This window comes from Salmo salar, chromosome ssa04, assembly GCF_905237065.1.
Source record: "Salmo salar chromosome ssa04, Ssal_v3.1, whole genome shotgun sequence".
Taxonomy (NCBI): Eukaryota; Metazoa; Chordata; class Actinopteri; order Salmoniformes; family Salmonidae; genus Salmo; species Salmo salar.
The window spans coordinates 48,077,957-48,104,183 of NC_059445.1; the positions used below are offsets into that span (position 1 = coordinate 48,077,957).

At 42.0% G+C, this 26,227-nt stretch overlaps 1 protein-coding gene across 1 annotated transcript in view; it reads left to right on the forward strand.

Moving 5' to 3' along the window:
• Positions 1-19,857, forward strand: part of LOC106603300 (E3 ubiquitin-protein ligase RNF128) — a 36,099-nt gene extending 16,242 nt beyond the window's left edge. Inside the window, exons 3-7 of the mRNA XM_014196804.2 lie at positions 5,119-5,190; positions 11,856-11,938; positions 12,084-12,180; positions 12,443-12,617; positions 13,168-19,857. Coding sequence (XP_014052279.1) covers positions 5,119-5,190; positions 11,856-11,938; positions 12,084-12,180; positions 12,443-12,617; positions 13,168-13,280 — 540 coding nt within the window. The 3' untranslated portion in view covers positions 13,281-19,857. The remainder of the gene's footprint in view (positions 1-5,118; positions 5,191-11,855; positions 11,939-12,083; positions 12,181-12,442; positions 12,618-13,167) is intronic.
• Positions 19,858-26,227: the final 6,370 nt, after the last annotated feature.

The following is a 26,227-nucleotide window of genomic DNA, read 5'->3' on the forward strand; positions in this document are numbered from 1 at the left end:
CGTCACGTCAGGAGGAAACCAGGCCCCATCCCTATGGTGAAGCATGGTGGTGGCAGCATCATGTTGTGGGGATGTTTTTCAGCAGCAGGGTCCTGGAAACTAGTCAAGATCGAGGACCATTTTATTTACCCCTTTTCTCCCCAATTTCGTGGTATCCAATTGGTAGTTAGTCTTGTCTCATCGCTGCAACTCCTGTATGGACTCGGGAGAGCCGACGGTTGAGAGCCGTGCGTCCTCCAAAACACAACCCAACCAAGCCGCACTGCTTCTTGACACAATGCCCACTTAACCCGGGAGCCAGCCGCACCAATGTGTCGAAGGAAACACCATACACCTGGTGACCGTGTCAGCGTGCACTGCGCCCGGCCCGTCACAGGAGTCACTAGTGTGTGATGGTCAAGGACATCCCTGCTGGCCAAACCCTCCTTAACCCGGATGACGCTGGGCCAATTGTGTGCCGCCCCATGGGTCTCCCGAACGTGGCCGGCTGCGACAGAGCCTGGACTCGAACCCAGAATCTGTAGTGGCACCGCTAGCACTGCGATGCAGTGCCTTAGACCACTGCCCCACTCGGGCGGCCCCCGTCAGTCTATTTTTCTGAGAAATGAAGGCTATTCCGTGTAAGAAATTGCCAAGATACTGACGATCTCGTACTCCTCCCTTCACAGAACGGCGCAAACTGGCCCTAACCAGAATAGAAAGAGGAGTGGGAGGCCCCTGGGCACAACTGAGCAAGAGGACAAGTACTTTTGAGTGTCTCTAGTTTGAGAAACGGATGCCTCACAAGTGCTCAACTGGCAGCTTCATTAAATAGTATCCGCAAAACACCAGTCTCAATGTCAACAGTGAAGAGGCGACTTCGGGATGCTGGCCTTCTAGGCAGAGTTGCAAAGAAAAAGTCATATCTGACTGGCCAATAAAAATAAAAGCAAAAGAACACAGACACTGGACGGAGGAAGATTTGGAAAAAAGTCTTACGGACAGAAGAATAAGTTTGAGGTGTTCAGATCACAAAGAAGAACATTCGTGAGATGCAGAAAAGATGCTGGAGGAGTGCTTGACATCGTCTGTCATGCATGGTGGAGGCAATGTGATAATCTGGGGGTGCTTTGGTGGTGAAGTGGGAGATTTGTTCAGGGTAAAAGGAATCTTGAAGGAAGGCTATCACATTTTGCAATGCCATGCCATATCCTGTGGACGGTGCTTATTTGGAGCCAATTTCCTCCTACAACAGGACTGACCCAAAGCACAGCTTCAAACTCTGCAAGAACTATTTTGGGAAGAATCAGTCAGCTGGTATTCTGTCTATAATGGAGTGGCCAGCACAGTCACCGGAGCTCAACCCTTTTGAGCTGTTGTGGGAGCAGCTTGACCGTATGGTATGTAAGAAGTGTCTATCAAGCCAATCCAACTTGTGCGAGGTGCGTCAGGAAGCATGGGGTGGAATATCTTCAGATTGGCATTCCATTTGTCAATTTGTTTAGGTAAAGGTCTGCAAGGCTGTAATTGCTGCAAATGGAGAATTCTTTGATGAAAGCAAAGTTTGAAGGACACAATTATTATTTCAATTATTGTCAATGTCTTGACTATATTTCCTTTTAATTTTGCAACTAATTTCATGTATGTTTTCATGGAAAACAAGTCAATTTCTTAGTGACCCCTAACTTGAACGATAGTGTATGTTTTGGAATATTTTTATTGTGTACAGGCTTCCTTTTGACTCTTTCATTTAGGTTAGTATTGTGAGTAACTACAATGTTGTTGATCCTCCCTCAGTTTTTACTTTCACAGGCATAAACTCTAACTGTTTTAAAGTAACCATTGGTCTCATGGTGAAATCCCTGAGCGGTGTCTTTCCTCTCCGGCAACTGACTTGGGTGTGTAATTAATAACTTCTCTATGCTCAGAGGGATATTCGATGTCTGCTCTTTATTTTATTTTCACATCCACCAATAGATGTCCTTTTGTGAGGCATTGGAAAACCTCCCTGGTCTTTGGTTGAATCTGTGTTTGAAATTCACTGCTCAACTGAGGGACCTTTACAATTATCTGTATGTGTAGGGTACAGAGATCAGGTTGTCATAAAAATCATGTTAAAAAATATTATTGCACATAGTTAGTTAGGCGAGCAAGCTCACTCATGGACTAACATTCATGGGCAACATTAGCTAGTTAACATTAGCCTTCTACCTCTAGCAACATATTGAACTTCTATCCTCTCAGGCCAGGGGCACAACAATGTATGAATTAATGGTTGGATCAGAATCGCTGTTATAACCATTGGCTAGTACGGAGAATTCCAAATCCCTATCTCCAGCTGATTTTAGGCTAGCTACCTAGCCACCGGAAGACAATGACACAACGAGATGCAGCAAATCAAGTTTTTTTCCGGACGTTCTGCTTTAGATGTGATGTGATTTGTGTGAAGCCAAATCTAAATGGGCTTTCCTTGACACTAGGACCATTCACCATTCACAGTTGTTCACTCAATGTAGCTCAACGCTGATTGACTATTTATTTTTTATATTTTATCAAGGGAGGCAAAATGCTTGCTGATTTCCCTTGCATTGAATGCTATGGTTGGCAACAAGGTCATTGTTTTTGTCCAGACAGCATCAGGTAGATGAGTTGCGCACACTGAGAAAGAGGTGCACAGTTTCGCTTGCTCGGATGCTTTCGCTGGTGAGATGCATTTGGCCTTCTGCAAAATGAAGGAAAACACTGTAATATACATCAGAGACGTAAGATACATTATTTTATGTTTCTTGGTACATTTTTTGGGGGAAGCTTGGCTTCCCTTGGCATCCATGAGTACATGCCACTGTAAATCAATGGTTTTTGTTTAGCGTACGTTTTAAAAGGTGTAATGCTGTTACCTTGGAATTGCCCTGAACTGTCAGGCCTATATGGTGAAGTGTTTACTATGGGCAGTATGCTTAGCTTCACTCAAGGGAGCGTTTCTGTAAAACCTTCTGCTGCGCAAACAGGATTTCCTTTTCATCTGATTGGTTTTAACTGGCATAACAGAACAAATCATTCACATGGACAGGCCCATGATTTGCAAGTTTACAGTAATGTTCTCACAGTTTATTACTCCTGCAAATAGGGGGTGACCTTGAAGACTGACTGATTTCAAACGGTCTTGCATACCCTAACTTATTAACAGTGAAACACTTTTTCCTTGTCCAAAAGCACCCGGTGGTCTAAGGCAGCCTCTGTTCAAATGTGGCTGATTCTCTAAAACGTTCTGTTCTGCAGGGAGACTGGGTAAATAGTCTGATACAGAGAAGTGGGTAGCTGAGGAGTTAGAGCAGATCTGACTTCGCCCACTGAGCTAGGACCTTACATTCAGAGGGCACCATTGTTCAGGCTGTAATCGTATGCAAAACAAGCTCCATGCTCGCCCTGTGAGCTAGAATGACGGCAACATGCCTCTCTAAAATATACAAGTGAACATGTAACAATATTCACTCTATCTACTCCTTTCAGGATTATGAAGAACAATTGAAATAAATTCATTAGGCCCTAATTGTTGTCTTAGGTCTCTTTGTAGTGTTGTCCTATTTTTTTTGTTTTTATCCCAGCCCCCGTCCCCGCAGGAGGCCTTTTGCCTTCCTGTAGGTAGTCATTCTAAATAAGAATTTGTTCTTAACTGACTTGCCTAGTTTAAATAAATAAAATCTGTTGATTTCACATGACTGGCAATACAGATTTGCATCTGTTGGTCACAGATACCTTAAAAAAAAAACTAGGGGCGTGGGTCAGAAAACCAGTCAGTATCTGGTGTGACCCATATGCAGTGTGAAAAATCTCCTTCGCATAGAGTTGATCAGGCTGTGGAATGTTATCCCACTCTTCAATAGCTGTGCGACATTGGTGGGAACTGGATCACGCTGTCGTACACATCGATCCATAGCATCCCAAACATGCTATGTCTGGTAATTATGCAGGCCTTAAAGAACTGGGACAATTTCAGGTTCCAGGAATTGTGTACGGATCCTTGAGACATGGCCATGCATTAGCATGCTGAAACATGAGGTGATGGCGGCGGATGAATGGAACGACAATGGGCATTCAGGATCTCATCACGGTATCTCTGTGAATTCAAATTGCCATTGATAAAATGAAATTGTGTTTGTTGTCCGTAGCTTATGCATGCCCATACCATAACCCCACCACCACAATGGGGCACTCTGTTCACAACGTTGACATCAGCAAACTGCTCGCCCACACGGTGCCATGCACACTCTGACATCTGCCCGGTACAGTTGAAACCGGGATTCATCCGTGAAGAGCACACTTCTCCAGTGTGCCAGTGGCCCTTTCGCCACTGAAGTTCTATGTATATATCACAGAAAATATCTCCATGATATTTTCCAGAGAATCCTTAATGCTAATATGTCCCTGTGATCCCTCATACTATGTATCCTAAATCCCTTTCATAATGTTGATTCTTCCTATGTGCCTTTGTGCACATTATTTTGTCTTGTTGCCATGGGGAGGCTGCATAAGCAGCATAAATAGTCTTTAATTGTGTATGCGGTATATCCCAAATTATATAGAATTGAGCTGGTCTCTCTGTCCCTCAGGATTATGCCTAATACTTAAGCCCTGGTGTACGTAAATCTGATGTTTTTCTGTCCTATATACAAGCTGATGTAATGTTTCCAATACATGGTTTTAGAGCAGAGGCTTAATGACACACAGTAGGACTGCTTTAATAAACGCTCTCCTCCCAGATCACCCATGTTCAAATGGAATAAAGGTCTCTAACGTGACCTCATCGCTTACTGTTCTCCTGCTCACTCCTATTTCAATCATGTATGGTCACATTACAGGAAATTAACATTTCATTGTTGGCGCAAAATGTTGGCTGTGTTGGTGTTGCATTCTAGACATTTTTAAATAGGTATTTTTATTTATTTTTTATTTGTCTGTTGCTTAACCTAACGTAGCAGGCGTAAAAGAAACAGCTGAGCAGAGTCCCCACATGCGGTTTTCAGGGCAAAGGTAGGTTGAAGACACTGTTCCTGAAAACCAGATGTCTCCAATTGTCAGAGGAAGCAGATTAATAATGTCATTTAAACACTGAACACGTTCTTCTCTCTACTCCAACAGAAACAGCTCAAGGCAGAGGCCAAGAAAGCCATTGGCCAGCTGCAAGTCCGGACCGTGAAACGGGGAGATAAGGTAAATGTTCAAGTACAGTGCAGATGTGTTTATGGTTATTATGCATGACTTTCAGGATCATATGCAAGTATGGGTGTTTCAAACAGGGAACACATGGCATATACAAGTTTTACTGTATGTTTTATGATTCTTTGACTATAATTTCATATTTAGTTTGTATTCACCTCTGGGCTGCCTCTCCAAAAGGGGAAAAAAAAAGTTTTAAAGGTACATAAACACAAAGTATTGATTATTATGGTCATATTTACAGAACATTTAGTATGTCAAGGAAAATAATAAAAATGTGAGCGTACTCCCCTAACCCCGCCCATCCAACATTTCTCCATCCCGCCCTGCCACCTAGAAACCACCTTTTCCACTCCTTCCCACCCCCCCTGTGTTGGGCTTTAGCAGAGATTATTATTTATTTAAAAGTCAGTTTGTCCAGGCCTCAGTTGTTCCTTGACTAGCACCATTAATTCTCACTGTCGATAATTCTAATATTATAACTTAAAATAGTTATAACATTGGATGGTCCGTTATCATGGGCAATATACAGTTGAAGTCGGAAGTTTACATACACTTAGGTTGGAGTCATTAAAGCTCGTTTTTCAACAACTCCACAAATTTCTTAAACTATAGTTTTGGCAAATCGGTTAGGACATCTACTTTGTGCATGATAGAAGTAATTTTTCCAACAATTGTTTACAGACAGATTATTTCCCTTATAATTCACTGCATCACAATTCCAGTGGGTCAGAAGTTTACATACACTAAGTTGACGGTGCCTTTAAACAGCTTGGAAAATTCCAGAAAATGTCATGGCTTTAGAAGCTTCTGATAGGCTAATTGACATAATTTGAGTCAATTGGAGGTGTACCTGTGGATGTATTTCAAGGCCTACCTTCTAACTCAGTGCCTCTTTGCTTGACATCATGGGAAAATCAAAAGAAATCAGCCGAGACCTCAGAAAAAAAATGTGGAGACCTCCACAAGTCTGGTTCATCCTTGGGAGCAATTTCCAAATGCCTGAAGGTACCACGTTCAGCTGTACAAACAATAGTACGCAAGTATAAACACCATGGGACCACGCAGCCGTCATACCGCTCAGGAAGGAGATGCATTCTGTCTCCTAGAGATTAACATACTTTGGTGCGAAAAGTGCAAATCAATCCCAGAACAGCAGCAATGGACCTTGTGAAGATGCTGGAGGAAACGGGTACAAAGTATCTATATCCACAGTAAAACAAGTCCTATATCGACATAACCTGAAAGGCAACGAAAAAGCCACTGTAAAAAAGCCAGGCTACGGTTTGCAACTGCACATTGCTACAAAGATTGTCGTTTTTGGAGAAATGTCCTCTGGTCTGATGAAAGAAAATTAGAACTGTTTGGCCATAATGACCATCGTTATGTTTGGAGGAAAAAGGAGGATGCTTGCAAGCCGAAGAACACCATCCCAACCGTGAAGCACGGGGGTGGCAGCATCATGTTGTGGGGGTGCTTTGCTGCTGGAAGGACTGGTGCACTTCACAAAATAGATAATTTTCCTGCCTCATGATGCTATGTGGATATATTGAAGCAACATCTCAAGACATCAGTCAGGAAGTTAAATCTTGGTCGCAAATGGGTCTTCCAAATGGACAATGACCCTAAGCATACTTCCAAAGTTGTGGCAAAATGGCTTAAGGACAATGTCATGGGAATTCTGTTCCCAATGTTCATAAACCGAACTTCAATGAAACTACTCAGTCTGCCCCCCAGAGGGTGTAAGATTCTCGTTGAATGAAGCAGACGGAGAACCAGCCTACAATTGGTCAGAATGTTTATTTACGAGAGCTCTGAATATCATACAATGTACACAGCCTTTTATACCTGACATTTGGTCATACCATATGTCATACCCCTAACAAATGCCCCTCTTCTTTAACACTGTCAATGCTTATTTACAAGTCTTCTCCATCTCATACATTGCTTATCATATCCTGCCCCATGTTACATAATCTACTGCAAGCCTAAAGGTTTCTCCCCTCCCTGGGTGGGGAGACCTTCTTCCTGTTATCAGTTTCACAGTGGTCACAAGTTGACTGCTGTCTGGTAACAGTTTCCCTTGAATGTCTTGCTTACATTGCTAAATCATTAAGCTTCAACTTTTCCGACACACACACATTAGTACATTCATCTTATAATCACTCGGTTATACCTTTTCAGGGTGAAATCATTTAGTCAAACCTTTAATCATATAATTTCCATTACAGACAACGAAGTCAAGGTATTGGAGTGGCCATCACAAAGCCCTGACCTCAATCCTATAGAACATTTGTGGGCAGAACTCAAAAAGCATGTGCGAGCAAGGAGGCCTACAAACCTGACTCAGTTACACCAGCTCTGTCAGGAGGAATGGGCCAAACGTCACCCAAGTGCTTGTGAAAGGCTACCCAAAACGTTTTACCAAAGTGAAACAATTTAAAGCAATGCTACCAAATACTAAATTTCTGACCCACTGGGAATGTGATGAAATAAATAAAAGCTGAAATCTCTCTATTATTCTGACATTTCACATTCTTAAAATAAAGTGGTGATCCTAACTGACCTAAGCCAGGGAATTTTTACTAGGATTAAATGTTAGGAATTGTGAAAAACTGAGTAAATGTATTTGGCTAAGGTGTATGTAAACTTCTGACTTCAACTGTATATTGACAAAGTTGTTGTGAAGATGGGGAGGGATATGTCTGTTTTTATAAAAATACATTTTTAACACAAATCAATTTTACTAGTTGTACAGGCTCTGAACTTGTCCCTTCTTGATTACTGTCCAGTTAAGTGCAGAAGAGAAAGACCAGAGCTGTGTTCGAATACCCATACTAACATACTGTATACTACATACTTAATGAGTGTATATACAATTAGTTCATTTCAGTATACTGTAAACCAGTGATTCCTACACTTTTTATAGTCCGGTACCCCTTCAAACATTCAACCTCAAGCTGCATACCCCCTCTAGCACCAGTGTCAGCGCACTCTCAAATGTTGTTTTTCGCCGTCATTGTAAGCCTGCCACACACACTATACGATGCATTTATTAAACATAAGAATGAGTGAGTTTTTGTCACAACCTGGCTTGTGGGAATATTCCATATTTGTCTACCGTGACTGGTCTTGTGCATGATTCACTCGCTATGTAATACAGGAACTGGGCGAACAGATGCGTACTCTGATAGATAGTGGAAAAAGTTTTATAAAAACATAATGACAGCTCTCTACTGCACAAAATATATGCAAGTATATCGGCCGACAGTGATTTTCATCAGTTGATTTTAGCTTGTTGTTGCCTGGCTGCTGCTAGCTCGCTTCACTGATAAACACAGGGATAGAGTTTTTGCTGGCTCACTAATCTGTGCAGTGCCAATCATACTTAACAGTGTGTAGCTTGTCTCTAGTGATCGGGGAATTGAGTTTCATATCGCAATATTTCTTAACTATTATCTCTTTTTTTTTTCTTGTTTTTTTTGCTACTGTAGGTGGCTAGCGCTACTCGGCTCTACCTGCGCCAAAACTCCAGAATTTTTCATTCTTCATATTGAATAGTGAGCCAACATTTTCAGCACTTTTATTTCCCTGACAACTTTCCACATGTTCTCCCTTGTCTCTCTGCAACAGACATAGTGAGCAAAATGTTTGGAACCACAAATTGCAATAAAATATCAGTATCGAATTGCAATACATATAGAATTGTGAGAATCGCAATGCATATCGTATCGGCATATAAGTATTGTCATATTGTATCATGAAGTCCCTGGCAATTCCCAGCCATTCTTGTCTCTTTTTTACTATAGTTTGACAGCTTGCGGATGAAGTTGTAGACATGTTCCTAGCAGTCAGTCCATACTTCAGTATGTTTCCAAAGCACCAATTGCTACATTGTAATGATGGGTCAGCTAAAAGCACTGCGCAGCAGACTCGATGTTGTACTGACTCGGGGCAGAGCAGGCTGTTCGCTGCTTTCGCTTGCCTTTCTCAGCAATTTTTTTCTACTTGACGACGTACTGAGCGCTTGATATGCGTGGCAAGTAATACAAAATAAAGATGCATATTTCCAACTAATGTTATAGCATTGTTAGATATTTGTATTTTTTTCTCTTTATGATAATGATCCACCTGTTAGTGGTAGTTTTGTAATAACTGCACTGTGATTATAATTTTAAACTAGGCTTGTCAACATTTTACAAATGATATGATACCAGGCCAATTATCATGGTACCGAGTAGTATCGCGATACCACAGTGGGAAAAAATCTGTGGCCTAGCATCCTGTTCGCCCCGTCCCCCAGACGCTTGTTCACATTTTCTAAGCGTTCTCCAAAGACCCGTCTCTGAAATTCACACTTCTACACAATACAACACTTTGAATTCAACTTCACACTGTTCACTGTATAATAGAATACTGCATATAATGGCTGATTTGCTCATATTTGCAAAGCCTACCTGTGATTTGGCTGGATGAATGGGAGTAAGGAATATACATCAGTTTACATTGAGTTTATAAACTCAGCAAAAAAAGAAAAACGTCCTCTCACTGTCAACTGCATTTATTTTCAGCAAACTTAACATGTGTAAATATTTGTATCACCATAAAAAGATTCAACAACTGAGACACAAACTGAACAAGTTCCACAGACATGTGACTAACAGAAATTGAATAATGTGTCCCTGAACAAAGGCAGGGTCAAAATCAAAAGTCAGTTTCTGGTGTGGTCACCAGCATTAAGAACTGCAGTGTATCTCCTCATGGACTGCACCAGATTTGCCAGTTCTTGCTGTGAGATATTACCCCACTCTTCCACCAAGGCACCTGCAAGTTCCCGGACATTTCTGGGGGGAATGGCCCTAGCCTTCACCCTCCGATCCAGCAGGTCCCAGACGTGCTCAATGGGATTGAGATCCGGGCTCTTCGCTGGCCATGGCAAAACACTGACATTCCTGTCTTGGAGGAAACAATGTACCGAACAAGCAGTATGGCTGGTGGCACTGTTATGCTGGAGGGTCATGTCAGGATGAGCCTGCAGGAAGGGTACCACATGAGGGAGGAGGATGTCTTCCCTGTAACGCACAGCGTTGAGATTGCCTGCAATGACAACAAGCTCAGTCCGATGATGCTGTGACACACCGCCCCAGACCATGACGGACCCTTCACCTCCAAATCGATCCCGCTCCAGAGTACAGGCCTCGGTGTAACGCTCATTCCTTTCGATGATAAACATGAATCCGACCATCACCCCTGGTGAGACAAAACTGTGACTCGTCAGTGAAGAGCACTTTTTGCCAGTCCTGTCTGGTCCAGCGACGGTGGGTTTGTGCCCATAGGTGACGTTGTTGCCGGTGATGTCTGGTGAGGACCTGCCTTACAACAGGCCTACAATCCCTCAGTCCAGCCTCTCTCAGCCTATTGCGGACAGTCTGAGCACTGATGGAGGGATTGTGCGTTCCTGGTGTAACTTGGGCAGTTGTTGTTGCCATCCTATACCTGTCCCGCAGGTGTGATGTTCGGATGTACCGATCCTGTGCAGGTGGTGTTACACGTGGTCTGCCACTGCGAGGACGATCAGCTGTAGCGCTGTCTTAGGCGTCTCACAGTACGGACATTGCAATTTATTTCCCTGGCCACATCTGCAGTCCTCATGCCTCCTTGCAGCATGCCTAAGGCACTTTCACACGAGGCCTTTCTACTAAGTTTTCATAACTGTGACCTTAATTGCCTACCGTCTGTTAGTGTCTTAACGACTGTTCCACAGGTGCATGTTCATAAATTGTTTATGGTTCATTGAACAAGCATGGGGAAACAATGTTAAAACCCTTCACAATTAAGATCTGTGAAGTTATTTGGATTTTTACGAATTATCTTTGAAAGACAGGGTCCTGAAAAAAAGTGTGTAGATGGATGCTCGTGAAGAGCGGACAGAGAAGCAGGTGAATGAAAGCAAATGTATGCTTGATCCGAAAATGTGGTCGGAGGCGCTGTATGGACGGTGTGACGTAAATACGAAGCCTCCGGAGACATGCAGAGGCCAAATTGAGCTCCGTACCACATCGCTGTGCCCCGCCCAGCTTTTGTAAAAACGCAGAGGGCTCAGCATTGATTTGATTGGTTGATGGTAGGTGGGGGCGGGAGGTCAAGTATAAACACAAACTCACTTCCTTGACTACTTCTTCACAACAGCTCTGCACTGCTCCGTGAAGCGCAAAAAGTATGAATTCCCTGACTTCTGCAGAGGCCCTATCACTGTAAATGCTGCATTGCCAATGCAGATGCAGATTGACCATGCAGCGCCTTTGAGGGCTAGTAGGGGATGGAGCTGGCTGATTATGCACATGAAAGTGAAGTGGATATTATTGGACCTGTGCATACAGGAGACTAGTAGCTGTTGCTTCAATTCAACTGAATTTATAAACAAAACTGAGTAAACATTTTATAACAGGTACCAGCAGGTTCTCTAGATCGGTAGGGATATAAATGTCAGTAGAATCATATGAAACTGTACTACGGTATTCTAAAATGTTGGTATCATGACGTTTTGGTACTGTGATATTACTGTGGTACTGGTATACCGTGCAACGCTAGTTTTAAATGTTCACACCCCCAATGTATGCTCAGTGCCACTACAATCTATTTCTAAACTTGTCTTTCAGGAGACTGGGCCTGATGCTGACACCTGTGCAGTGTGTATTGACGCTTACAAGACTGGCGACGTGCTGACCATTCTCACCTGCAAGTATGTACGGAACTGCAGTGGCTTTTACCTTGTTTAATATTGACAAATGGATTAGAGTAGTCCTACCCGCTCTGCTATTGCAATTACCTTCATTTTGTGATTGTCATCATTATTCTTATGTGTTTATTTTGGTTTAACTTTCCAGTCATTTCTTCCACAAGACCTGCATTGAGCCCTGGCTAATGGAGCACAGGACCTGCCCCATGTGTAAATGTGACATCCTCAAGGCCTTGGGAGTAGAGGTAGGCAACTAGACCTTGCATCATGACCTAGTACTTTGAAATAACCTTTGCCTGTCATTCACTGAAGTTCTTGATTAAAGACTGTTTTAGATTAAAAATACTATTTAAACTGCTAGTGGTTATTGTCTAAGAAGAATAGGCACACATGCTAGATTGCTGTTTTCAAGGGTTGCAAGTTGAAACACCTGAAGTGGGACCTGAAATTGCTTTGTTTTTATGAAAGTGATGATATTCATCTATCCAACTTCATCCCCCTGAGCAGCAGCCAGAAGAGGACCAGCCCAGTCATCAGTTGACCATGCAGCCAGAAATGACGTCCTACCCCAGGGTTCTAGTCCCAGAGGACATCCGCAGTGAGACAGCCTCCGCAGGCTATGCTTCTGTACAATGCACAGAGGAGCGCAGCAGCCCAGCAGATGAGACCCACGTGTATGAGAGTAAGACACACAATTTACATTGAGGCAGAAAATCATTTCAATAAGTCTTTTAACATCACAAGAATAGTTTTTGATAGCTTTTTCACATCATTAGCAATGTCTATAGAGATACGGGGGAGTATTTTAGTTCAGTTGGTAGTGGTACCTCTGTGTGGGTTCATTGGGAGATGCTGGCTTTCACGTTAACTCGATAATATGTGCTGAAGACCTTGCTCAAGACATACCATGTGAATTTTGCCACCCATATTTGAATTGTAGTGGTTAGATATTCCCGCTATTTAATTTTTCTGATTCTATTTTTGTTTACTTAGTTTGATTGCTGCAAGTAGATATCAACAACTCCACTACAAAGTCCTGATCAAACAATCAGCATTGTTCTTACTGTCTGGGGTTAAAGGGCCTCCTTTCCATCTCTCTTTAGCTTGCCTATCCATTGACATCTGTATGAGTGACTGCCAAAGTAATTATTGATCAGCAGGCTGTTTTTTTGTACGGTTTTCTAGCAGCACATGTGGGGCTTGACTGACTGGTAATCATGTTCGTGTTGCAGCGTTGGGGCACCATCCTGGCTCAGGGTCAATCCAGGTGGACATCCTCCAGCCCCATTATGACAACCTCGCCTTTGAGGGCAACTCACGAAACCAACGGGAACCCCTGACATGAATGGGATGCTCACGCCAAGCACTAGATCTTGGCTAATGGGACTTGCGCCACAATCAATTACATTCGAAGATGTTTTCTGTGGTCATGAAGCAAGTGAAACCAGGAATGTGGGTCTGATATTATTCACAAAATGATTTAATTTAATTGTACTTTTAATAATATGGTTTATTTGATTACGTTTCTTGAGGCTTAATTACTTCAGTCAATGTATCACTTGATCAGTTACTGATTTTAAATTGTTTCAATATGCTAATTTAACACCCTCAGGTTATTGGGATTAGACTACTGTCCTTTAATGGGGTTAATAGGAAACAGTTCTAATGGAAAAAAAGTTCCAGAGACGGTATGCAAATTCAGTTTAAAAGACCCTTAGATTTCGAAATGTAAAAAAATCCAGTAGTTTATGTATCAGTAAAACTAGGGTTGTTGCAAAATTCGGTTAACTCCCAAAATCCCCAGGTTTTCCAGAAATCCTGTTGAGGGAGCCGGATTTCCTCCTGATTCCGGATATCTTCCAACCGGGTTTTATGGAAAACCGCAGCTATTTGGGGAAAGTTACTGGATTTTTACAACCCTAGTATGTCATTTTCTGAAGGTTTGCTGCTTTACACATTTTCTAATACTACTTGTTGCATGGAAAATGTATTTTACACTGCTATTCAAAGCTCCATTTTACTTTTACTGGTATGTCTTTTAAGCCTTGATTTTATTTAAAGTAACTGTCCAGTGTTTCCAGATTTTCTATAAAATATGACCTATAATTAATTACAATGTAAGTTAAAACATTTTGGAAGGAAAACTATTTAAGTATGTTAAAAAGCTTTTTAACATACTCAATACGCCCACACCAACAACAGAATAGTGTGGGTGTATTGAGTGATGACGATTTAATCAACAAATCTGTCATTTAAAAAAAAAGATGATGGGTCAAAATCATTACATATCCCATCGAGCCAAGGTGGGAGAAGCTGCCCGTTGTCGCAGTTCCAAGACCAGTCAGAAACGTCCAGCTGATCCTACGCCAAAGAGGACGGTGAATATCAAACCTGAATTTGGATCTGCGTTAACTAGCAATGATATCCTTCGCAACTGTCGTTTTACGACAGATATCTCGAACCAGTCAAGACTATAAATCATTTTTACGTTTCTTTACAGCAAATTCCTGAGTTACCTAATTGTAAAACTAGCAAAGGAGTTTAAGGGGAGGGTGCAGTATTGATGAAATTTGGCAATGAGGATGAAAACTAGCATAGTTTAGCCAGGGAAAACCGGGGAAAACAAGCTCGGGCAGTGTTGCAACACATTTTCAGGGGAAGTTGCTAGAGGAAGGTCGATAAGTTGCTAAATGACGTTGTGACGTAATTGCGTTATGACGTCATTACGTATAACGTAAAACTGCATCATTACGTAGAATACACAATAACGTTACTCAAATTGACTAGCCATCTCGGCGAAAAATATGATTTGACATTTGTTAGTTTAGATATTATTTGTTTATTATCATATTTTTATTTGTAAAAGTAATATAAACACAACACATTTTATATGATCAGATATTTTATTTTTTAAACACAACACATTGAATTATTAAACAATTACACATTATTGAACAATTACATTTTATTTTTATTTTCAACTAGTAAACCTACACATTCTGAACAATTATAGTTTTAAGCAGTGTATTGGTAGTTAACATGCAACCTAACTGATCAACAATTATAGGTACAAGCTAATAACAAGGTATATATGCTATCTTATTGAACAAGCAACTTAACTCAAATAATGTGTGCGCGCTAGGCATCTCTCTCCAGGTTGTTGTGCTGCTTGGCTGGCTAGCTGCTCAATGGTTTCCTCCAGATATTGCCACTGTTCTCGCACACACTGCAGTACACACTGCCACCATCAGCTGTGTGTCTCCGCCAGTTCCAGAAAGTCCACTCCTTGCATACGTACTGTAAATATGATGAATCATAGATTGGCAAGGAAATCTTCATCTTCACTGTCCAACTGCATTGTCACGGAGCTGGAACCAGCAGTAGAGGATGGAGTGGCCTTAAAGCTGTATGCTGCTGTGGTGCCAAACTACTGCAGAACTTCACTTGGTAGTTTATGCTGGTAACAGGTATCACCAGCCAGCTTCAGTCCGTACCGCACCAGGAGTATGGAGTTGTGTGCAGTGACATTCTATTTCTTAACTTTGACTTGACCACACTCATTTGGCTGAACAGCCGTTCAACCTCCGCATTTGAGTGTGGCAAGGAGAGGGCAGCGAGTGCAGCTTTGCACAGTTCTTCAAATGGATTTGACCCGGAAGAGTCCGTGTAGTTATTAACTTCACTCCAAAACTCAACTGTATTTTCAGTTGAGTCCCACCAAAACAGATGGATGTTTCTCCATTGGGAAACAATTTTATCAATTGTTTGGGGCTGGTATTCCAGTAGTTCAGCTACTTTAATAATTTCAATGGTGCCTTTATTGTGCTTTAACATTTCTTTAACACTGAACAAGGCCATGTTTCGCAAGGCTTCAAGGTTGTCTGGGAGCCTTGCTTGCAGCTCCTTGCTTAAAGCAACAATGTAGTTGCTGCACCGTCTCCGAATGACCTTTTTGTCCTCTGGCGCAAGACTGAGTTGGTACACCGTGCTCTCAAAAAGGTTCCCAAGGTATGGTGATGGACTGAGATGTCCATCAATGGCATCCTTCAGGACATCAATTTTTGCCATAGGGTTGACTACTCTGCTGCAAATTGATGTTAAGAGGTGTACCAGATTGTCCAAAAGCATGACAGGATCTATTTGCTCTCCCTCAAATGACTTCACTGCAACTTGTACGTCGGACAGGATTGATTTCAAGAATGTCAGGTAGACATAGTTGGTCTTGTACATGGCGTGGAGCACATCCGCCATGTAGCAAAGCTCACTGGCCTTGGTCACCTTAAAGTGGAGTTTCAGTTCTTCCCACTGGCTCGATATACGAGTTAACGCAGGCTCAATCGATAGCCAACGTGTGGCACACACTTTGGTGATCTGCAGGGGTTTCTGGCCACAATTAATGGTGGCATACACTGCTTTGTACGCCTTGCGCCGTTTTGGGGAAATCGAAAACCAGTTGTAGGTTTCCCTGATTAAGTACTCAACACTCCTAGGGATGGTTTCTTTGGATGCTGCACTGTCAGCCAATTGTAAAGACTGGCACACACAGCGGATTAGTATCAAATTGGGCAATGCACATTCTTCCTTTAAAATCTTGTGCCCCCCAGTCATCACGGACACATTATCAGTGCCAATACCCTGAAGATGATCTTTTTTAAGGTTACACTTCTCAAGAAACTCAACTACCGCCTTTGCTATTGATCTGGCATCGCCCCCCTCCAATTCAACCAGCCCAAGAAATGTGGACACAACGGTTCTTTTTTTTAGCACTGAAATACCGAATCACCACACCCAGGTATTTCGAGACACTGACATCAGTGGACTCATCCAAAAGGAGACTGAACTTCTCATCCCCCACATCTGATGTTACCCATTTGAGAAAATAAGTAGCCAGTACTCCCCTAATCATTTCTGTGCACTTGGTGCGGTGCATTTGGAAGTTTGTTGCTGCCACAGAATCTGAAAGGGCAGCTTTGCAAGCCATACCTAAATGGTCGCATGCTAGCAGCGAACAATGCAGTTATCCACTTTCTTAACCAACTGTGGTAATGTAGACTGCGTTGTGGGGTTGTACGGTTTTGATTTATTTATATGCTTTGCTGTAGCACAATGAGTTTTGATGTCATACATTTTTGCAAGCATGTCTGATTTGCAGTACGCACAGTATGCCTGACAATCATACCCAATTACTGGCTTCAGCCACCCTTTAAATTCAGGTACAGACTCCCACTCTTTTCTGTACTTCTGGCTGTACAATTTTGATTGAGACATGTTGATTGATGTAAGTTCTGTTCAAGATCAAACATTTGTGACCAACTATATTCATTATGTTTGTCTCTTCGAACGCATACTACTACTGCTGCTGCAGTCAGCCAACAATGACTTGCAATTTGCTGGAATTGCTGCTGGCCTGCTGCTGCCTCTGCACGAGCTGAGTGCCTGCTGCTGACGTCACTCACAATGCACTTTTGCAGCCACTTTTGTGACTGAGTGTGTGACAGAGAAAATCGGTTTTGTCATTTAGAGGGAAAATGCATTTTAGCGTTTGAGTCACTTTTCAAAAGTTGCTGAAAGTTCCAAATACATTTTTAAAAGTAGCTAAATTTGTTGCTAGGTGCTGGTTTGGATTTCTTTTTGCCAGGGTAGTCTGAAAAGTTGCTAAATCTAGCAACAAAATTGCTAAGTTGGCATCACTGAGCTCGGGTCTAGTACGCACGTGCACTAGGCTAATTAGGGAAACAGATTCTAGTTTTTATGTCCTGATATTAGGAGCTGGTGGCAAAGTTTGATTAAACAATTGAGACCTTAATGAATACATCAGATTACTTATATTTTAAGGAGAGCGAATCGATAATCCCGAAATTAACTGTCAATGGTAAAACAACACTTAAAACAATGTTTGAGTGAACCCTGAATACAGTAAATGAATGGTGAAGTCACGTTAGACGACGACTCGCCACTATACTGGTCATAAAAAAATTATAATCCGAGTAGACCGTTGATTGGCCAGCTCATCCTCTATAAGGAAATGGCAAGCGTTTTGTAAATGGTCTGTTTGAGATTCAGGTTTTTTTCTTTTTTTTTTTCTTTCTCCAACCAATTGTGCGCTTGCCCTATGGTACTCCCAATCACGACCGGATGTGATTCAGCCTGGATTCGAACCAGGGACTCTAGTGACGCATCTTGCACTGAGATGCTGTGCCACTCGGGAGCCCATACGAGTATAGGATGAGTCAGCAACATTATTTGGGTATGAGAATATTAACTTTTAGAAGTGTGATTTTCACTGGACAGTTACTTTAAATCATAAGCAAAGGATGTTATTCTCTCGATCAATCCTCAATTTTCCTTACCTAGCAGAGGAGAGCATAAGATTGAGGAACATTCCAGGTTCGAAATGAAGATTTTCGTGTCTCATTGGCTGCGTTTAGACAGGCAGCCCAATTCTGATAATTTTTTTTTTTACTAATTAGTCTTTTGACCAATCAGACCAGCTCTGAAAAAAAGACCTGATGTGAAAAGATGTGATTGGTCAAAAGACCAATTAGTGGTAAAAACTCAATGGGCTGCTTGTCTAAACGCACCCATTGTTGTCATTGATTGTACTTTTTGTTTACCACTTGTTTATTTAAGGTAAATTCCAAAATGAGGGACTGCCCCACCTACTGTATGCTTGTGACATTACTCTTTCTTATATGCTCTGCCCCAACCCCCTGCCCCTGATCTGTAGCTTATTTTTTGTCTGTTATGAGGTTGATGCATGTTAGGAATGGTATTTTTAAACTTGGAAATAGTCTTTCACGGTATGGCAGTAAGAGCATCTCTTTGAACCCCCTGGCTACATGCAAATATTTTAAAATGTGTTTGACTAACTACCTGTGCTTTGTGGGTGTGTGTGCCTTAAAATGATTCACCGGTGCAAGATATAATTCCATGCCATCCTACTTTGATAGGGAAATGCTATGATTTCACTGTATTTTCAAGTAGATTGTGCATGCACTTTACGTGAATGAATTCATTACACTTTCAATATATGTATCACTGTTTTTTTTCACTCGTCTTAACCTTGTTCAGCCTTTCCAGAGTAAATGTATATTATAGTATTTTTCTTAAATAAGGGACAAAAAGGGTATTCTATATTTTATTTTACTCAGTTAGTGCCTTCATACCCCTTGACTCATTCCACATTTTGTTACAGCCTGAATTCTAAATGGTTTACATTAGTTGTTTTCTCATCCATCTACACACAATACCCCATGATGACAAAGTGAAATCATGTTTTTAGAAATGTTTGCACATTTATTAAAAATGAAATACAGAAATATCTAGTTAAGTACTGACTCAGGGCTGTGAATACATGTTAGAATCACCTTTTGGCAGTGATTACAGCTGAGAGTCTTTCTGGATAAGTCTCAGCTTTGCATACCTGGATTGTACAATATTTACACATTATTCTTAAAAATGTTGAGCACTGTCTTTATTTGTATGTGTGGGGTACAGGTAGAGCTTAGGTATTCATTCAAAAATAATGTTAAACACTTATTGTGCATGGTCTTAAGCACATTGTTACTCATTAACTTTAGGCTTTCCATACAAAGGGGTTTAATACTTATTGACTTCAAGACATTTCAGCTTTTCATATTTAGTTCATTTGTAAAAACTCAAACATATTTCTAATTTGACATTATGGGGTATTGTGTGTAGGCCAGTGACATAATCTTAATTTAGGCTTTAACAACAAAAGTGGAAAAAGTAAAGGGGTGTGAATACTTTCTGAAGGCACTGCATGTGGGAAATTTGATAACTGGTATATATTCATAAAATACTTTTAGAATATTGCAAATATATTTTCATATTAAAATATTGCTTTTTGATAATTTGTTCATTTTGTGTGTATACGGATTAAAAGCATTTTCTGATCTTCATTCACTAGTGACAATTATTTTGCATAGAAGGCCATGCTCACCTCAGTTGGTGAGAAATTTTGCAAATGGGCAGAGCAGGGAAGACTAATCACGTTTGATGGGTATTCGCTGTAGGCTGCAATGAACACAACCTTGTAAAGAACCTATAATTAAGTTAACTGCATGCAAAGGTAAACATGTTATCTCCTACGAATGATGCAGGGCCCTCCTTGGGCCAATCAGTGTAATTTTGTAAATGACTGATCTCTAAGGCAAGTCAGTCACCCAAGTTTTGTCAAAATCGTGCCAGTGGTGTCTGAGATCACGTTGGTTTGCTAGACTCGTATCCCTGAGGATGTGTACCAAATTTCAGCATTGTTGAGTCGAACAGATCAAGAGATATTAACATGTGCCAACAGCATATCATCCTGCATCCCACTGCTGGCTTGCTTCTGAAGCTAAGCAGGGTTGGTCCTGCTTGGTTCCTGGATAGGAGACCAGATGCTGCTGGAGGTGGTGTTGGAGGGCCACTAGGAAGCAACCTTTCCTCTGGTCTAAAAAAATATCCCATTGTCCCAGGGCAGTGATTGGGGACATTGCCCTGTGTAGGGTGCTGTCTTTTGGATGGGATGTTAAACAGGTGTCCTGACTCTCTGTGGTTACTATAGATCCCATTGCACTTATTGTAAGAGTTGGGATGTTAACCCCGGTGTCCTGCCTAAATTCCCAATCTGGCCCTCACCATCACGGTCACCTAATCATCCCCAGTTTACCATTGGCTCATTCATCTCCCCTTTAACTATTCCCCAGGTCGTTGCTGTCAATCAGAATGTGTTCAGTGAACTAACTTGGTAGAATAAGAGTTAAAGAATTCATTTAAAAAGTAGCGCCACCATGTGGTCGATATGAATGTTCTTGCATGTGTATGTTCTTGCATCAATACGAATATCCTTGACTGATTTATATGCATTTGTGCCATACCATGACCACGGGACTGTTTATTGGTCATGTTGTTTTAGGTAAATATTGCGTTGAGACCTTTGTCCATAGATGCCACATATAAAGTTTTGTGCAGATCGGGCATAGAGCTCCCCAGCTTGTAGTCCTTAAACCCTGAAATTAGTTACGCATGGTTGAAGGAAGCAGAGGTAGCCTATGAGGAAAATGAATGGGGAAAGAATAGGGTTTTGGGTTAAATGGCGAAAATAAGGTATGGAGTCAAGCTTAGGAGATCTTATGTTTTGTTCTATGAGATATCAGTCAGTTAACATAACCTTTCTGAATCATGACGCCTTGTTTTTTTTTATTTCACCTTTATTTAACCAGGTTCTCATTTACAACTGCGACCTGGCCAAGATAAAGCAAAGCATTTTTGACAAAAACAACAGTTACACAGAAATAAACGTACAGTCAATACAATAGAAAAATCTATGTCCAGTGTGTGAATGTAGAAGAGTAGGGAGGTAAAGAAATAAATAGGCCATAGAGGTGAAATAATTAAAATGTAGCATTAACACTGGAGTGATAGATGTGCAAGTAGAGATACTGGGGTGCAAGAGGATAAATAACATAGGGATGAGGTAGTTGGGTGTGCTATTTACAGATTGGCTGTGTACAGTGATCAGTCAGCTGCTCTGACAGCTGATGCTTAAAGTTAGAGAGGGAAATATGTCTCCAGCGTCAGTGATTTATTTTTATTTTTTTTATTTTATTTTTTGTGCAATTTGTTCCAGTCATTGGCAGCAGAGAACTGGAAGGAAAGGCAGCCAAAGTAAGTGTTGGCTTTGGGGATGACCAGTGAAATATACCTGCTGGAGCATGTGCTATGGGTGGGTGTTGCTATGGTGACCAGTGAACTGAGATAATGCAGAACTTTACCTAGTAAAGTCTTATAGATAACCTGGAGCCAGTGGGTTTTGCAACGAATACGTAGTGAGGGCCAGCCAACAAGAGCATACAGGTAGCAGTGGTGGGTAGTATATGAAGCTTTGGTGACAAAACGGATGACACTGTGATAGACTGCATCCAGTTTGCTGAGTAGAGTGTTGCAGGCTATTTTGTAAATAACATAGCCAAAGTCAAGGATCGGTAGGATAGTCAGTTTTACGAGGGTATGTTTGACAGCATGAGTGAAGGAGGCTTTGTTGCGAAATAGGAAGCCGATTCTAGATTTAATTTTGGATTGGAGATGCTTGATGTGAGTCTGGAAGGAGAGTCTTCAGTCTAACAAGACATCTAGGTATTTGTAGTTGTCCACATATTCTAAGTCAGAACCGTCCAGAGTAGTGATGCTAGTCGGGCGGGTGTGGGCAACAATCGGTTGAAGAGCATGCATTTAGGTTTACTAGCATTTAAAAGCAGTTGGAGGCCATGGGAGGAGTGTTGTATGGCATTGACGCTCGTTGGAGGTTTGTTAACACAGTGTCCAAAGAAGGGCCAGATGTACACAGAATGGTGTCGTCTGCATAGAGGTGGATCAGCGAATCACCAGCAGCAAGAGCGACATCATTTATTTATATATATATATATATATATATATATATATATATATATATATATATATATATATATATATATATATATATATATACACACACAGAGAAAAGAGTCGGCCCGAGAATTGAACACTGTGGCACCCCCATAGACTCCCAGAGGTCCGTACAACAGGCCCTCCGGTTTGACAAACTGAACTCTACTGAAAAGTAGTTGGTGAACAAGGCGAGGCAGTCGTTTGAGAAACCAAGGCTGTTGAGTCTGACGATAAGAATGCGGTGACTTAGAGTCAAAAGCCTTGGCCATGTCGATGAAGACAGCTGCACAGTACTGTCTTTTCTCGATGGCGGTTATGATATTGTTTAGGACCTTGAGCGTGGCTGAGGTGCACCCATGACCAGCTCGGAAACCAGATTGCATAGCAGAGAAGGTACAGTGGGATTCTAAATGGTCGGTGATCTTTTTGTTAACTTGGCTTTCGAAGACTTTAGAATGGCAGGGCATGAGAGATATAGGTCTATAACGGTTTGGGTCTAGTGTCTCCCCCTTTGAAGACCGTGGCAGCTTTCCAATCTTTGGGGATCTCAGACGATACGAAAGAGGTTGAACAGGCTAGTAATAGTCGGTTGCAACAATTCTGGCGGATAATTTTAGAAAGAAAGGGTCCAGATTGTCTAGCCCAGCTGATTTGTAGGGATCCATATTTTGCAGCTCTTTCAGAACATCAGCTGTCTGGATTTGGGTGAAGGAGAAGCGGATGGGGGCTTGGGCAAGTTGCTGCAGGGGGTGCTGAGCTGTTGGTAGGGGTAGCCAGGTGGAAAGCATGGCCAGCCGTAGAAAAATGATTATTGAAATTCTCGATCATCGTAGATTTATCAGTGGGGACAGTGTTTCCTAGCCTCAGTGCAGTGGGCAGCTGGGAGGCGGTGCTCTTATTCTCCATGGACTTTACAGTGTCCCTAAACCTTTTGGAATTAGTGCTACAGGATGCACATTTCTGTTTGAAAAAGCTAGCCTTTGCTTTCCTAACTGACTGAGTATATTGGTTCCTGACTTCCCTGAAAAGTTGCATATCGCAGGGGCAATTCGATGCTAATGCAGAATGCCACCGGGTGTTTTTGTGCTGGTCAAGGGCAGTCAAGTCTAGGGTGAACCAAGGGCTATATCTGTTCTTAGTTCTTCATTTCTTGAAAGGGGCATGCTTATTTAAGATGGTGAGGAAAGCACTTTTAAAGAACAACCAGGCATCTTCTACTGACGGGATGAGGTCAATATCCTTCCAGGATACCTGGGCCAGGTCGATTAGAAAGGCCTGCTCGCAGAAGTGTTTTAGGGAGCGTTTGACAGTGATGAGGGGTGGTCATTTGACCGCGGACCCATCACGCACGCAGGCAATGATGCAGTGATCGCTGAGATCCTGGTTGAAGACAGCAGAGGTGTATTTAGAGGGCAAGTTGGTCAGGGTGATATCTAAGAGGGTGACAATGGTTACGAATTTAGGGTTGTACCTGGTAGGTTCCATGGTAATTTGTGTGCGATTGAGGGCATCTATCTTAGATTGTAGGACGGCCAGGGTGTTAAGCATATCTCAGTTTAAGTCAACTAACAGTACGAACTCTGAAGATAGATGGGGGGAAATCAATTCACATATGGTGTCCATGGCACAGCTGGGGCCTGAAGGGGGTCTATAACAAGCGGCAACGGTGAGCGACTTGTTTCTGGAAGGGTTGATTTTTAGAAGTAGAAGCTTGAATTGTTTGGGCACAGACCTGGATAGTATGACCGAACTCTGCAGGCTATCTCTGCAGTAGATTGCAACTTCGTCCTTTGGCAGTCATAACTTGTCGGAATATGTTATAGTAAGGGATGGAAATTTCAGGATTTTTGGTGGCCTTCCTAAGCCAGGATTCAGACACGGCTTGGACATCAGGGTTGGAGGAGTGTGATAAAGCAGTGAATAAAACAAGGAGGAGGCTTCTAATGTTAACATGCATGAAACCAAGGCTTTTACGGTTACAGAAGTCAACAAATGAGTGCGCCTGGGGAATGGGAGTGGTGCTGGGGGCTGCAGGGCCTGGGTTAACCACTACATCACCAGAGGAGGAGTAGGATATGGCTAAAGGCTATAAGAACTGGTCATCTAGTGCGTTCGGAACAGAGCGTAAAAGGAGAAGTTTTCTGGGTGCGGAAGAATAGATTCAAGGTATAATCTACAGACAAGGGTATGGTAGGACGTGAGTACAGTGGAGGTAAACCTAGGCATTGAGTGATGATGAGAGAGGTTTCGTCTCTGGAGGCACCAGTTAAGCCAGGCAAGGTCACCGCATGTGTGGGGGGTGGAACAAAAGGTCTTTCTAAGTCATATTGGTCAGGGCTACGGTGAAATAAGACAATACCTAAACCAAAACAGCAATAGACAAGGCATATTGACATTAGGGAGACCATGTGTAGCCGAGTGATTATAGGGTCCAATGAGTAGCACTAGATGAGTCAGGGAGCCAATTCCGTAGTCGCTGCTATGCTAGGCGAGCTGGAGACACGGTGATTTAGACAGCTAGCGTGCCGGGGCTAGCAGATGGGCATCCGGCAACGTAGCAACGTAAGAGCCTGTTGAAACCATCTCGGACGGTTACGTCGGCAGACCAGTTGTAATGGATTGGCAGGGCTCCGTGTCAGCAGTAAAGGGTCCAGGCCAATTGACAAAAGAAGTATTGTAGCGAAAAGAGTTAGGTGCTTTGTGACTTTTTTTAAATTATTACATAAATGCTTTAAAATTCACAAAAAGCCTCATTAGCTAGCTTTTAAAGTGGTGCATCAGCTAATACACTTGAGGAGGGCGTATTAGCTTTGCACCAGCTATGGTGCGAATCGGGAAGACATGCTTCTCGCTTAGCAAGCAACTTGATGTCCTTTATTGTGGTGCCGTGACCCGGATCTACAGTTGTGCTCAACTCAACGCTGGGGTTGATGTAGAGTAAATTTGAGGAGTGAATACTCCTCAGCCTGAAGTGTCCCACCTGCTTCGCCTCATTAGCTAGATTTTGAGGTGGCTCAAACGGCTAAACGCTTGAGGAGGGCGGTAATTGTGTTTGTGCGGCAGAGGTCCCGAGTTCGCGCCAGGTATGGGCCAAATTGGGAGAAATCAAAGTTTATTTGTCACCTTACAGTGAAATGCTTACTTACAGGCTCTAACCAACAAGTGATACTAAGCAAGCAAGTAGGTGACGTCCTTTACACCTACAAAAAGACATTACTATTGATCTCTATAGAGCTTGCCAGATTGTAGTCCTAGAACCTGGAAATAAATGACCTCGATTTGGTTCTTTCAGCCATCCCTATGTGAAAAATGAATGTGGAAAGAATAAGGTTTTGGAATAAAGACTGAAAATAAGGTTAACCCAGGCGTAGGTGATTTTATACGTTTTGTTCTATGAGATAATAGCAGTCAGTTAACATGACCTTTCTCGCTTGTCATGATGTGTGTTATGTCCTATATTTGTATTTCATTTATTTTTATTTTTAATCCCAGCCCGTCCCAGCAGGAGGCCTTTTGGTAGGCTGTCATTGTCAATAACAATTTGTTCATAACTGACTTGCCTAGTTAAATAAAAAACAAGAATAAATAATAAAATAATTCACAAAAAGTGGCAGCTGATGAAGATTCTCTTAAACCATGTGATTACCACAGACCTTATTTTCGGCGTTTATCCTAAAACCTTACAAAAACACCATTAATTTTCCTCATAGCCTTTGTCCAACGAACGAACCATGGCGGAGTTAGTGCCTCCAAGAATACGCCATTACTATAAATGTGAAGGTTGGCGTTTCCACTCAATACCAAATATGATGCTGAGAGGAAGCTCAGTGTCCGGCAAGTGGGAGAAGATGGAGCGAGATG